This window comes from Bombus affinis, chromosome 9 (genome assembly GCF_024516045.1).
Source record: "Bombus affinis isolate iyBomAffi1 chromosome 9, iyBomAffi1.2, whole genome shotgun sequence".
NCBI classification, from domain to species: domain Eukaryota; kingdom Metazoa; phylum Arthropoda; class Insecta; order Hymenoptera; family Apidae; genus Bombus; species Bombus affinis.
The window spans coordinates 6,072,179-6,088,042 of NC_066352.1; the positions used below are offsets into that span (position 1 = coordinate 6,072,179).

Genomic DNA, 15,864 nt, shown 5'->3' on the forward strand with positions numbered 1-15,864 from the left:
CCCCTCGTTTGATCTTCTGTTTCAGGCGCTTTTGCAAGCACATGACGTAGCGGGACATGAAGTTTATGGCGAAGAAGCGACCAGAGTTACACCGCCGCCTCTTCTTCCCTATCTAAACGGAGGCGATGATCTCGAGGGTCAAAATGGTGATTTGGACCTCGAGAATGTAACACGCGTCAGGCTGGTCCAATTCCAGAAGAACACCGATGAACCGATGGTAAGATAGTAATATAATACGATAATATATTATTATACTATACTGTACATTTAACTTATTAGCTCATTTCATAAATTTTGCCTTTCTTTTAATGAGAAGCTTTTGACATGAAATTATGAAAGAGTATTATGAGCGAATAATTCATAGATGCAACACATGTAATAAATAGATCACTGAATCTTCAAAATTTATATTTTTATAAATATAATTATAACAACTGGAATCTGCATAAAATATTATTTTAACTGCCACATATCATGCAGAGTTACTATACGTTAATTTTATTAAATAAATTTCATCACGCGAGTAAATTTTGAATATTTTAATAACTCTAGTATAATGGAAATTTTATCAAATTTTTTAATGCTTCCCGAGCTGTATTTTTCTGTAATTTCTTTTGTTCAATATTATGGAGATAGAGACATCATTTAATGAATATTTTTTCCAATTTTGTTTAATTCATCTTTTTCGTCAATCAAATTCTTTTGAGATGTAATATGAAATTATGCATGGCTTAATATTTTGAATTTGACCCTTTCATTCAAGAACCTCGTTACTTTTTCCATTAAAAGATTACATTGATATTCATATACTTTATACTTTGCTAGTCTTTCATGATTAGAATATACGTACATTGATATATAAAAAAAGCACGATGAAAACGCACCGTTATTTATTTTGCTTGCAGGGAATTACTTTAAAAATGAACGAAGATGGGAAATGCGTTGTAGCAAGAATTATGCACGGTGGTATGATACACAGACAAGCAACTCTTCATGTGGGTGACGAGATCAGAGAAATTAATGGAATTCCGGTGGCTAATCAATCTGTCAATGCCTTGCAAAAGATACTCGTGAGTACAATACGAACTATAAATCACAAACTACGATGAATTCATAAAATTAAAATTAAGACGAAAATTAGAATTAAAATCTATATAAATTATGTTTTATATAGTTTCACAAACACATCACATATTTGAAAATCCTTTAATTTTGTTTGTTTAAGTAATTCTGTGCAGACTGAGTCGCATAATTGAAATAGGCTATATCTCGTGTTTCGACAAATACCTAACAAAACGAATCACACGATAAAAATGAAATTGTGTAATGAAATCTATCTTTTTATTTTAAAAAATTAACTTACGTATTATTTTCGTAATTGCAGGTATACATTTTATGATAGTAAATGTTCAAACATTAATATTCCTTTTATCTTATGATTTCAATATATTATTCCAACATATTATTTATATTCGTCATTTTAAAGAAATAACATTTTCAATTAATCGGCTGTCTACAACAGCTCATAATAATAAATAATAATAAAATTGACGACAATAAAATGTTGAAAAGTCCAATTCTCTTCAAAACACCTTACTCTAATTTATTAACACGCAAAATGTTCATCAAAATAAATTGATATCAAAAAACAAAATGGTACTTTTACGGAAAACTTGAAAAACCAATGTATAAGCACTTTCATAGATCAAAGTCTCTCCAATGTTCAATTAGTAGATGCTTTACGACCTGATATTCATACATCACGCGACGTGCGACGTTCGAATGTCAATGGCCGTCATAAATTAGTGAGATTTTTAACATCATTTCTCCTCTAGTATTGAATGGTTCTGCCACATTTTCAAACAGCTAATACTATTTTTTCCAATAACGATTTCCATCGTAATATCAACGACGGGAACATCTTTTACTATCAAACAGGTGTAAATTATCAGCAAGATGTAAAAAATAGTATACGCAAGTAAAATATTAAAAATAAGGAAAAATGTGTGGTTAACATGGGCTTTAAATACTATAGATCAAAAGGTATTACAACTATAATGGATTAATATTTCTTTTTAACGACGATGGAGATATACTACTATAATAGTTGTCCTCGAAAAGGAAGAGACAATTGTGAGACAATATTGATGAGTCGACAACAAAACACATACAGCGAGTTATACAATCTCACCGATATCCATGTCTTTTGATTTTCGATCTCTTATATGGCCAATAAAATCTTCCATCATTTTGATATGCACGTCAGATTTATCGTCTGTTTCGAAGACCTGACAATGAATGCAACAATAAACCGAAACGTATACGGAATTCCCTGTGATTTATATAGAAGGGTATACATAAAAATTCTGAAGATGATGTTTATGTATCGCAGTATTCTCTATACCATTTAATTTAAATAAGAAATAAGCTATCAAAAGAATATTCGTACAAATTTTGTGAAAAACTGAATCCATAAAAAGAATCATTTTTTTTACACAATGCAATCTTTTAGTGTTTTCAATAAACCACGGATACAACCTACCTCAATTATGTGACGTACTTAAACACGTGTACGACGTATCTAAATGCGCTGTAACATGAACGACCTATCCACGAAATTATTACTTTAACAATTCTGCTTTCTGTTACAGCGAGAAGCACGAGGTTCGGTGACCTTCAAAATCGTGCCGTCTTATAGGAGCGCACCACCCCCCTGTGAGGTACAAGTAAGCCCTAAAACCCAAATCCAAACCCAATCCCAGAACCCAAGTACAACAAATAAACCCGTGGCCGCGGCAGTGTCGACGAGTACCGGCTCGGCCACTGCCGCGAGCAAATCCGGCAAATCAGTGAAAACCTCCTCGACCACCAATAGCAAGGAAAAAAATAAATCTAAGTCTTCTAAAAACAAAAGCGGTTCCTCGTCAACCGATAGCACGCCTAAACGACGGCTCAACCCATTATCGGCTCTCAGGTCGCGAAAATCCTAAACGTGAAGAGTCTTTGATAAGTTGATCCGGCATATTCTTATAGTTTTATTAGCGCCAGTTCAGATAGAAATAGTTTCCAGTTCGATTTCGTTCAATTGGTCTTCTCTAACGATCAATCTGGCTTTCGATTACAATCGCTTGGAAAATATCAAAGTATTTTCTTATAACGCGTAAATAGGTTAAATAACGATATTTAAGATATTAATAGGTAATTCATATATTGGCAATGAAATTGATATTCGTTGAATTTGTATTCTTAGATTCTTTGATGGTGAGTGAAGGATTGTTAGTCTAGTTCTGTCATTCATGTTGCTGTTTTTTATGTGAATATTGTTGCTATGTTCCTTGGGCTTTTATGTATTAGCTCTTTCACGTTAAATTATGTTTCTGAAACATTGCAAAATTCTGAAACCTAACGTTTAACTTTATTCAAAATGATATTAATCGAAATATGAACCATCAAATTGTAATAAACTTTAATTATTGTGAGACAAAATTATGATTTTTATGATTGTACTAATGAATACCGCAATAGTACATAGAATTAGTTATTTTTGCTTAAAACACATGAATGGATTCTCCAATCTTTATATATTTGTTGAAAGATTTTGTTTATTTGTGAAATTAGATAGTTTATGTACAACAAACTAGTATTTTCAAGATAATATAGATAATGTTGTATAGTTTGTTTTTGTGTCTATATATCTATTGAGAAATTATTTTATTTGCTTTAGATTTGATTATATTGAGAAACAGTTCTATCAATATAATCGTACGTTAGAGAAGTTAGAGGCGAGTGAGATTTGTAGATCTTTCATTAACGAATTGTTTCGATAAGAGTTTATTACCGGTCTACATGAAACAATACTCATAAAACAAGTGTAATTGCGAATAGCTATATAACGTCACTAATTACCAAATATAAAATTTCAAATAAATTAAATCTTAGATTATGTAAAATCGTCGTAGGTATATTGAAATGTCCAAGGAATATTGAAAACCAAATTATTGAAGCGTACTTCGGTTTTACATTTTCGTTACATATTCACAAAAAATTCTACAGTTTTTTTCATTTGTTAAAGAAAGATTATATCGTCATTACGTGACGCAGTGCCAACAAGTCCTTGTCATTTAACATTTTGAATATTTGTCTTGCTATCTTCATTAACGTCGAACGTTAGTCAGATGTAGATGTACAATTACTTTAGTTGATTACATATTTCGGGAACACGGCATACATATAACTTAATTAAAAAATTTGAATTTGATATGAACTCATGTTTTCACCTACATACTTTCGACTTACTACATAATATTAATTTTATGTCTGCTAACAGTACGAAAATTAAATCGTAGATATAGTTCACAGCCTGCGCGATAATTAAACTCATTTAAAAGACAGGTACACGTAGTTTCTATAGGTATACACACTTGTCGCATTATAAACTATGTTACCGTAAATAACTGTTTCATCTCGTGTCACTGTGATCATAGAAATTAATTGTCTGATATTTAGTTATACAGTTTGATAGCCTGCAGTTCACCTATATAGGCTGACGGTAATAAGAGGATGCGATATAACTTGAAATTAAATAAGGAATTCCATCTTAAAGCACGGCTGAAGATAATTTTGAGAAGTTTATTACTGAAAGCGCTCGAATTTGGTACAAATTATTTCTAGTCAATTTGTATTCTTTTCTTTTCTTATTTGTCCTAAGTTTATTCATAATACGTATTTCTACAAACGCAAGATTTGTATTTTACAATGTTTTAATATTATATAAAAACGAATAATATTCGTGGATATTTTAATTACATTATGATTAAAGATTGTCTAGTTACTTTCAGTGCCATTTAAAAGAATAATTTTCGTAAATATTTTAATATTATTTAAAACCTTCTAATTACTATTTATCGCTAAAGTGAATAGCTAAAGTTTCCTTTTTGTATTTAGTCTCGTATCACGCGTTTAATTTTCTGTAGAAGATTGAGCATGATTTGAATAGAATTACAATGGAACTTGGGAAGTTCCTCCGGTAGTCGCTAGTTTATACATAGTTACACACCAAGTTTCACGAAAGGATAAACGTGGAAAGAGGCGATTCGTATAGTGGATTACGGTGTACCTTGTGTACTCGCATCCGTCGTGTTTTGATTCCACATGGAATACATCTGGTGTTACGCAGTTAAACAACTAGAGAGCTTCTGCGAAGCGTTAAAGCTGTGAGCATTAACTTTGCGTTCTGAATTGAAATTCTGATTGCAATTTCACTTCTTGAAATCATTGCGTTTAATTTTATGCGTTTCAAAATTAGATTGGACATTTCATCGTGAAATAAATATTTGTGATCACAAAATAAAAGTATAGCCCATCGATGTTTATCAGCTGATAGTATTGCATATTTCTATAAGAAAGAAATTGAAATTAATTCGAGTGTTTTTTGAAACACAGGTACCAAAGATTGTGAACATTGATATTAACTTAGAATTTGAGATAGTTTTCTATAATTTATGTCAGTATTTAAGCTACTAAAAAAAAAAAAAAAAAAATAAATACATAAATGAGATTATTTAAGAAATTAAAATTTAAAAAGTAGCTTAAGGAATTTTTATTTACATTTTGGAAGATCTGATTAATTATACAATTTTAATTATACGTCGTTACAAACATTTCTTCCATTATTTTACTAAATTATATTTTAAATTGTTTACATACATTCTTTATGTGATATTAAATATTTTCATTTTGTTGTCAAAGTTAAGGGGCAAATTTATTCAGAATGATTAAACTGATAAATATGTCTCTACTTTACATATAAATTGACGTAATTAAGTATGAGTTACTGAAAACGATATTTTCTTTTTAATTAGTGCGATTTTTACGTATATCCTGATATCGCGTGTTGTATACAACATGTTACGAATTAAAGTGTAGGTTACGTTGAATAATGGTATCTACGTAATAGTTTACGCGAATATCTAGTTGCTTAATAAACCTAGATTCTAAGAAAAGTGAATCGATTAGGAAAACATAATTTATTTGTAGATGTAGCGATGTAATTGCAAAATATTTCTCAATATATGGAAAGTATTAAAATGTAGAATCGCAGTTCTCGAAAGTAAGAAGAAAGATATATATATATATATGTGCATATATAACTTCTAATATATCTTTCATTATAAAGTTTCAATATAATCTCTATATATTCGTACCTGAACATTAGAATCGACTAATTTTGTTCTTCGATTTAAACAAAATTTATATATATGACATTTCTTTTTATTATTTTTAGAATGTTGGTGTAAAGTTGTCTCTAGAGTTAGGTGAACTATCAAGTAATTTCCAATGTCATCAATGGAAATGCATTTTTCCAATCCGCACTCATTAAATTCTTTTGCCACAATATAGACATAGCAAGCATTTAAGATAAGCAAACCGACTCGTTTTTTCTAAAAATGTTCGCAAGCAGGGTAAAATAGCTTTTTAATGATATTTGAAAATAAAGTCAATCCTTTCTAAAAAATATTCGTCCGTCCAATAGTTTTGATAATGACTTAATATCTAGTTCGCATTAGAATATGGAAACTATAGTATTACATAACGTTTGTATCATAATTTTGTCTACTTTATGTGAATTAATTTCTTTTCGTCTTTATTTTTTTTTTTTTTTTTTAATAATAACTGTATTATACTAACGAATAATCGATGCATTAATTGACTGTGAGATAAGTTAATTGGAAATTACTTATGGTTTCGCCTAATACTTTCGTTGACGTTAGAAATCCATAGACATTAACGCTCTATACTTAAGTAAAATTCAGAGAGTAGAACAATAAATGTGAATTTCATGAACCAATAGCCATTAAGAAATGATAGAATTTCATCGAATTTCAATGTACTGGAAATTGAATTGCTAAAAGAATCGAAACTAGGTCAAATGTGGAGGTTTAATGCAAAAGATTGCTGTTCAATTTTGATATCTCCAAAGATTTTTTACGTGCAAATTATTAAATGTAGTTATCTGAAATGATATCTGATACTTTCGCGAATTCTTTGTAATATATAACATTACTATCTAAAATGAGATATATAGTAATTATATTAAAATTAAATTATGATCTATTTTCTCTTTTTAATTAAACGATATATTACATTGACAAACAACTCATATTTTAGAAAATATTCTAAAAACAATGGTTTTATTAAAATTTTATACCTAGACGAAAATACATTTTTTTCGTTAATTTTTTCATTAATTAATTTCCAAACTAATTTTTATGAAATTGTATGTTCCAAACTAATGAAATATATGGATTTTGTCTCCAATAAACCGGAAAAGTACGAGAATAATCTCATATTAGGAAATTACGTTTATGAAATCAATATATATACATATAGTAACTCTACTTCACACATACAGAGTGAAATTAATGTTAAAATGAGGTATCTAATACGGAGTACGAGATAACGTTATAAATTCATTATGAACGGTGCGCGGGAAGCAGCAAGCAAAATGCAGATTTTTTTAATGAGGCTAACTAGGATTTAATTGAGCCATTTCTTCTCCCTCTACAAATGAGGTTTTCAGTCATCTGCTAACGAACTATGAAAAGAACGGGCTTGAATAGGTACAATGTTCTTTCTATACCAACTGTCGCTTCCACTAGAAAATAGCGTAATTTTCGTCCACCATTGCAAATGTACTTGTCCAAACTAAATTCACTTTGACATGTAAGCGTAAACTGAATGAATTATTCAGTGAAGCTGCTAAACGGAGGTTTTCACTGATTTCCTTAAAGGCATACAGATACACACGCATAAACATATACACTTATTACATTGTCTACTTTCAAAATATTATTTAAACACAAAAAACACTTAAATCCATTACACATTCGATCAATTTTTTATAGCAAGCTTGTTTTACCGTTTCACATATCGGAGAGAGAAATTTAAATTTAAAATGATCATAATACTTATTCACATTATCAAATGATATTAATTTATCACGTTTCGCAAATTGTTTGGTATGCTTTGTTCGATAATTCGAGTTCCGGTTTCTTTCTCTATATGTGAACCGTAAAATGTATGAAAACAAGAAATATTCACTTTTCAGATTAATATAGATAGATGTTATTTCAGTACCCAATGACCTCTCATCAACAGAGATTCAAAGTTTTACGATTCGATATATCGTTGAGTAATTTGTTTTCTCACGTGATTTATCTTTGTGATGATTAGGTTTAACGCAAAGTGAAACATACTTTGCTACTACGAATTTCCCACGATGCTTTCGATTAATCACGTCGTGATTATCGATCTGCAAAATTACGCGTTATCTATGCTATTCAGCTATATTGAAATAGCACACACATGCAAAATCGTGAATTTATCAGTTGGTTGAATAGTATTTCGCGAAATTAGAAGGAATTTTTCTCGCAAACATTAAATGCCATTCGATTTCAGCTTACATGTGATTTTTTAACTAAAACGTTTGATTACTACGTTCATCCTTGTTTTGCGCAATTAGAAATTAGAGATATACAATTCGATATACATAGAGTATACATATTATAACGCAGGATTTTGAACATACATATATACACATACATATAAACACGAATATTTTCCCTTCCCTTTTCTGCTTCAAATATACATATACTTACGTATGTATGTATACAATATTTATACATTTGTTATTTAACTGCTTCATTTCAAATAGAGTACGGAGGAAAGTAATTTTGCGATGAAAAAATATGTAAGGGAAAGACGAACTTTCCTCTTTTCTTAAAAGTTTGATTATAACTCAATGTCGATTCTGGGTAGATGGATATTTATTATACGTCACAGTGCAGACAATATTAATTGTTAACTAGTCTGAGTGAGTGTTGAAGTATTAAATATACAAAGCATATGATTACATACTTTTTAAATATTTCTGATCGTTTATAATAATTATTTAGTTCTTATATATATTTGTTTTAAAATGCATTGTAATGCTTGTTTCGACTATACATTTTTTCGAACCTAATGCAAACAATTTCCGAGGTAATTATACCACACAATCACATTCGAAAATGAATGTGAAACTATGTCCGTGAAATTTTATATTATTTTTTAATGCAGAGTTTGTTTTCCACGTATAGAGACGATATAATTAAAATTTCTGGGAAATGTTGAAAAATATGAGCTTAATAGAAGTAATACCCAGCATCGCATAACATACGTTATCTTGCAAGTTATTCTACGCTAAATTTCATATTCAAATATCTCATGGTTTTCTTAGTTTCGTTTCACATTTCTAACATTTATTGGTAATTTCGAGAACCTAATTTATACAAAAAAATTTTGTTAATTATTGTGCGAACAATTAAAATATAAGAGGAATTAAATTATTCAGAAATTTTTTATAAAAATTTAGATTCATAATTATTAATAAATATTACATTTATTTATCTATATAAATTGAGTTGACACAAAATAAAAGAGCTGAGACTTATTAGTATTAATCTTTATTTCTTTATATCTACCAGATTTGTTAAATTTTACTGCTCGTAATAATGATCTATCTCTTATTTTCGTTTCGTTAAAAATATTATTTTATTATTAAAAATTTTAAATAGACTTGATTTAAATTTCGTAAGAATTAAATTTCTACAAGTTGTCGGTAAATGCTGCAATCTTGAAGAACACCAAGAAAACTATGGCACCAAATAAACCGATGATTTATCGTAGAATAACTGTGCAAACAGGGGGCGACGTGATTCATCGTATACGTATACAAAGGGTGATTTTTCTAAAAATAAGTAGAAAGTGTACGAAACTTTTTATTTACGTGAAACTTCCTTTTTAAAAAAATTGATTTTTGTTGGATCATTTTTATCAATTTTCTCCGCAAAGTATCATCATATTTCGTTCTAATAAACGAGCAATGGGTTGCATTTAACAAAGTAGTAGTCTGACACACTTTTCCAAGCTTAATGGTAGCTTTAATTCGGCAATAAATAATGCAATACGTCTTGAGGCGTCAATATTTATTGTTTACCGAAGCAGTTCCATTTTTAGTACACGAAGTTGTGACAAATTACTTCTTTAAACAGCACATCCAATTCAGTCAAAATATAGCAATATCGCCTTCCTCAATTAAAATGACTTATCCACCTAAAAAAAATATCTTATTTGAAAACAAAACTAGAGCTTAATTTTCATTGCGTCATCTCTGTCCTTCTCCATTCAATTTAAAATATTTCGTCATTATTTCATAGCAGCCTGTATAATATAACTTTGCTCGAAGGATTTCAAACATACAGGGAATTGCAAATATTTCAACATATTAATCATTCAGAAATCACACCGATCGACTTCGCGAATTAAAAAATACACAAAACTGATAATATTAGAAACACAACTTTCTAAATTTATCCTAGAATTTATTATTATTTATTTTATTGACTATTATCATCTTATAAGAATAAATAAATTTACTTATAATAAGTAAGTTATTTGTTTCTCAACTATCGAACATTAATCACATGTGTATCAAAATTGAGAAACTGAGAAATTGACAAAAAGTGAACTTTATCACTTTAGCGCTTATTTATTTATTTGTATATTGAAGACTGAAAAGATTCTGGATAAGTCACTTTAAAACAAGAAGGTTAACGTTGATCGTCCGAACAAGAACTTATCGAAGATTTGTCTATCGATGTTCTAAAAACTAGGCTCTAAGAAACATTAGTCCTGTTCTACATTTTAGACTTATTTTATCACAGAAAAATCACTGTTTGAAAAAGGTATCACGAAATACGTCTCGCCCTGTTGAGGAAGATACACAGAACGCATATATAGATGTGCAGACAGAAAAATCGCGAATGTAGATGTCTGTCTCATAACTGGCCATGAGTCGACTATTCATGAGCACCATATAGAGATAACGTCGAGGCAGTTTGATACGAGCGTGTCAGTATTTCAACATGGACGCAGAGTCCTGAATCGCAGCCGACGAATTCCGAATTTTGCGCCTTGTTTCGTTTCGTGATTACATATATTCACGTGCAAAGCAGCGAAACGACGAAACAGGGGCGAGTCCCATTTTCACTGATAGAAGATAATTAAGTGCGATCCCGCAATCCGTACCTGTGAAATTCGAAATGAAAAAAAAAAAAAGAAAAACGAGGAAGAAGAAGAGCAGAAAGCAATGATGAATAGAAACGCAGACGAAAACAGGCGAAAAGAAGGCAAAGTTCAATAGTCGAGCGGTGTAACAAAACGCTTTGGTCGGCGCTTTCGAGTCCACGGCGCGTTTGCATGTTTCTCTCTTTCGATCCCTTCTATATATTTCTCTCGTCCTCTGTTCTCTATCTCTACGTATTTACCGGTGCGTTCCATTTCACGTGACCATCCTAAATACCTTTGTCACTGCTCTCATTTGAGGGATATATTTCCGAAACAGTATTAAAGTTGCGTAATTATCGCAGTACGTGATCTAATGGATTAAAAGGAGGAGAATGAAACGTTTCTTTGAAATTTTAATTTTTTGAGCAGTTATTTCGAAAGCTATCGAACGTTGAATCTCTTATAAGCAAATCTATACATCACTGATTACACAATTTTAAATAACATCATTTATTTCTCTTCGACTAATATAAAATTTACCCAAATGATTATTCATTGTTCTTCTAAATGTAGAGACTAAATAATTTAAAATGAAATTAGTCAAGTAAAGTGGGACAATCTGCCTCCACTCCTTCTCATTCTGTTTTCCGTTTGAGTAATATTTTCTCTTCTCATCTTTATCTTTATTATTCTTTCTGTTTGCCTTTATAATCTTTTCCTCTCTCTGTTTTTATTTTGTCTCTTATTCCATAACGTCGGGTTGATCACATTCGTTTTGGTAGACAGTAATATTATTGCGGACAAGTTTCGTAAGGAATGCACCTTTCGTTACAACATGTGTTGGAATGTTGTTTGTTGTTTTTTGTCGTAAAGAAGCTTTTGTTACACCCCTCATTATACCCTCACCTGCATGAAGGATATCTTTGCAAACGTTGAGAGCTTTCCTTTCTGACCGGTATATATTATATACTATAGTTTTCTTGCATCATGATTTTAATTAATTCATACTGTGCGATTTCTCTCGATCTTGATCGTTCGAACGATTTTATTCGATCGCGTGAATTACATTTGAACACTCCCGATCATTTTCATTTCCTGCACGACGCGATGCATTCTCGAATCGGTGATTGAATTTATTTATATGTAAGAAACTATTCTTTTTAAATCGTTAGTTTATGCAGCTATGGATCTGCATGTTTCAGATCCAAGCAAGAGAGAATTTCTACGCCATTTATAAAATATTTCTTGAATAAAATTAAGCATTAACTGTTAATGACTTCTCTTAGCTGTAATTGAAAAAAAATGAGAAATACGAATATCGTATATATGGATGTGTAATTTCGCAAGTAGTTATTCTGAAATCTGAATTGGAAAAAGTAAAAATTCTAGGATTATTTGGGAATTTATAAATTCTGAAATTTGATTGATAAAGTTTTATATGAAATCCGGAGGAATTATTTATGTGGCAATGGTACAATATATGTATAGTACAATTTTATACCGACGATTATAATGTAGAAACTAAAGATCATAAAAATTTCAATATTTTAATATGTTTGAAGTCAACAACGCCATATATGCTTGAAATAAATTTCAATATTAAGCTAGTGAACTAATCGTATAAAAATAACATGGTGGAATATAAAAATGAAAAGTAACACTTCGAAATATAGCTACCTCTGAACCAGCTTGCACAATTGAATTAATATTACTAATGAAACTTTGGAAATCGTAAATTACAATACAAGTTATCAGCATTGATAGATACGAACTTGGTGATAAAATAAATCAAATGTTACAGAAATAAATTTGACAAATTACGAGTCATCTGATGATCAATCACCGATCCGAGCAAGTAGTGCGATTTGATTTTTTCTTGATATAAACACGCGAGTATCGTAGAAATATCATTGTTATACCTGAAGTCATGGCAACACGCGTTTCAATCATAATCATCTCGCATCCTCAACACGAGCGGATTCTCCTTACTTAGAAATGTTCAAATGAAGGTCACTGAATGTGCAAACATCTCTAAACATGCAGCTGAGGGTAGCCAATCTTACGATGAATTTTACGTTCTCTATCAGCACCGATTTAAGTTTCGTAAATTTGCATTTTAACACAATCTCAGGGGATTCTAGCAGTTTTGCGAACAACAATAATGACGATTTGCTGTAAACGAATGATTGTAATGTAAAAGCTCCTACGTTTCTCGTACCTGAAGGACGGGACGCATCAATACAGATCGTTTACGTGATCCAATGATTCAGACAATAGTTTCTTGATCGATTGTCACGCGAATTACAATTCTTTTAATTTCCTTTTGATTTTAGTTTACACGAGCATGAAATAAATATAACGCGAGATCATTGTTTTATAGGAGAACTTAGATAATTTGTGAATTCTTATGTTTCTTACACCTCGCTGGTTCGCGACGGAATTCGATACGAATGTTAGGTGAATTTTCATTTTCTGGCGATAAGATGCGTTGAAAGATTGTTCGAAAAATATTAGACGTTTGCTATAAAAGTTGTTGCTCTTCATTGGTTAAAGGTAGATAATATTTTCTTATTCTAAATTCGATGATTTATACGTCGAATATGTTCAATAATATTACCTTTAAAAAAGTAAAGGTAATACTCCAATGTATTTTTATTTTTTAGAGTAGTTTATCTTTAAAAATATTGCTTATATCATTTGCTACTCATATCTTCAAACATACGGACTATAGCGCAAAATTGGAAAGTAAACGTCATTGAATCAAACAATATCAACTGTGGTATTTTATTATTCAGTGAATTATTCAATTTTAAATATATAAACTAAACGTTTAACATATAACATAAATCAGATATTGTGTCCAAGATCGAGATCTCTTTTTTATAATCCATGAAAAGTATTCCTACACACCCAATATAAATATTCTTGCTTGCAATATCCTTTTCATTCTTCTTTTTTCATTATATTTCCGAAACCCTTTCACCTTTCGAAAAATTTAAAGAATGTAGATTAGAATCAAAAATTGCCTGATATTTACCGAATTCCATAACGAACTAGTCGAGCCTTCAAAAAGAAAGAGTATTGGGATTTTGTTATTTATCGACGTTCCCTCGACAGACAGTACGATTAAAATCCTAATTTCGCGGCTACAAGCGTGATGTTTTATGTCTCGATTTTTGTACATAGTTTGTACATGTATATAGCTCTATGTCGTTTCGATGTTTGATCCAGCGATCCTGTTTCATTATCCAACATGAAGAGATTGCAATATCACCACGAGGTGAGGCCATGTCATCTACATGTGTACAGACGGCTTGATTGAGATAGATTTTGTAAAGCATTGTAAATTGTGTCGAAAAGTACTATATATACATATACATACATATATAAATGTTACACGAAATTCGAAAGTTTATCGATTATTACATGTGTAAGTAAAACCTGCTGATGTAATGGATTCTATTATGTAAGATTTATCTCGATTATTATGTCGTTCCGATCATACTAAATGGACCAGCACAAAACAGGCAAACGTTCAAATACTCCAATTGATCACCAACTTTATTTTTCAATTACTGAACTTATAAATTCTTCACGCTAGTAATCAAATTTATTCAAAATAATTTTTAAATTGATTTAATAAAATTTAATTTTTAATCTAAGCTGTTTAAAGATTTATGTAATTATTTCATAAATGAAAATAGTGAAACGCAAGAAAGAAAAGTGACGTTCGGTGTTCGAAACGAATCTTAACTACTTTCTAACACTTAATCGTTCCTGTTTTGTGCAACAACATGTTACTCACACTTAACCAAGTCGCAGTTTTTAAGCAATCGCGCTTACAATATCGATCTGTATTTTTACGAAACCCCTAACGATCCATGCATATAGCCGCTTGTAATACGCTTAAGTCTGTGTCAGTCTCTGAGTCCCAGAGATACCAATATCAATGGTGGACCTCGTTCAGCTGGCATAGCGCAAAAAAGAAAAACGTAAGTGTCCCTGGTCGTTTGTACCGGTGGGCATCTCTCTCTCGTGTTAACGATAAGAAAACGAATTGTACCACACGTTGTATCTGGGAAGTGATCTTTCTCTGTTACGTATAGTGTCGGACGCGAAAGCAGAGGCCCGTCATCGGCGGCGACAAAACGAACAGCGGTATTATTGCGGCGGTGCATTGTACGAAGATATAATAAAGCACGAACTGCTGGAACATCATGATTCGTCGCACGTCACCTCCAACGTGATTTCTCTTCTCTCTGTTTGTCGTAGATGTATATATAGACGACGACCACTGTGCGCGGAGTCCGATCCCTCTCGCACATATCACATATATATATATATTATTACCTGAAATTTATGATTACTCGTGTTGTTCTCCCTGTGCACCGATCTATTGTCCATGGTTATCACTACGGGTTACGGCAATATCTCTTAAATCTAAGATTTTATTTACAATAGCGAGCATATAAATAGAGCAGATCAATTTAATTTAACATTTTTTTTATTTAAACATAGAAATTTGAAATTGTATTTTCTTTTATATTTTATATTTTATATTTTATATTTTACATTCTATATTTTACGTTTATAATTTTCCAAAATACAAGAAACGTTTTTTTAACTCCCATATTATCGACGAAAGGGAAAATGAATGTTTTCACGATGCAATTAGTTGATTTTACGAGTGATAATTTCCCTATTTATACGTTCGCCATTATAATCGAAGATCTGACAAGACGGTGAGAAGGACCTGCC

The 15,864-nt window shown here is 30.8% G+C and overlaps 1 protein-coding gene across 10 annotated transcripts in view; it reads left to right on the forward strand.

The window, feature by feature from the left end:
- The window catches only part of LOC126920755 (peripheral plasma membrane protein CASK), a 266,952-nt gene that overhangs the window by 230,900 nt on the left and 20,188 nt on the right, over nt 1–15,864 (forward strand). For 6 of the 10 annotated variants that reach the window (XM_050731496.1, XM_050731494.1, XM_050731498.1 and 3 more), the window contains 3 exons: nt 26–217; nt 906–1,070; nt 2,652–2,726. In XM_050731496.1, the coding sequence (XP_050587453.1) occupies nt 26–217; nt 906–1,070; nt 2,652–2,726 (432 nt within the window). The remainder of the gene's footprint in view (nt 1–25; nt 218–905; nt 1,071–2,651; nt 2,727–15,864) is intronic. The other 4 variants (XM_050731495.1, XM_050731501.1, XM_050731499.1 and 1 more) reach the window with 1 other exon arrangement.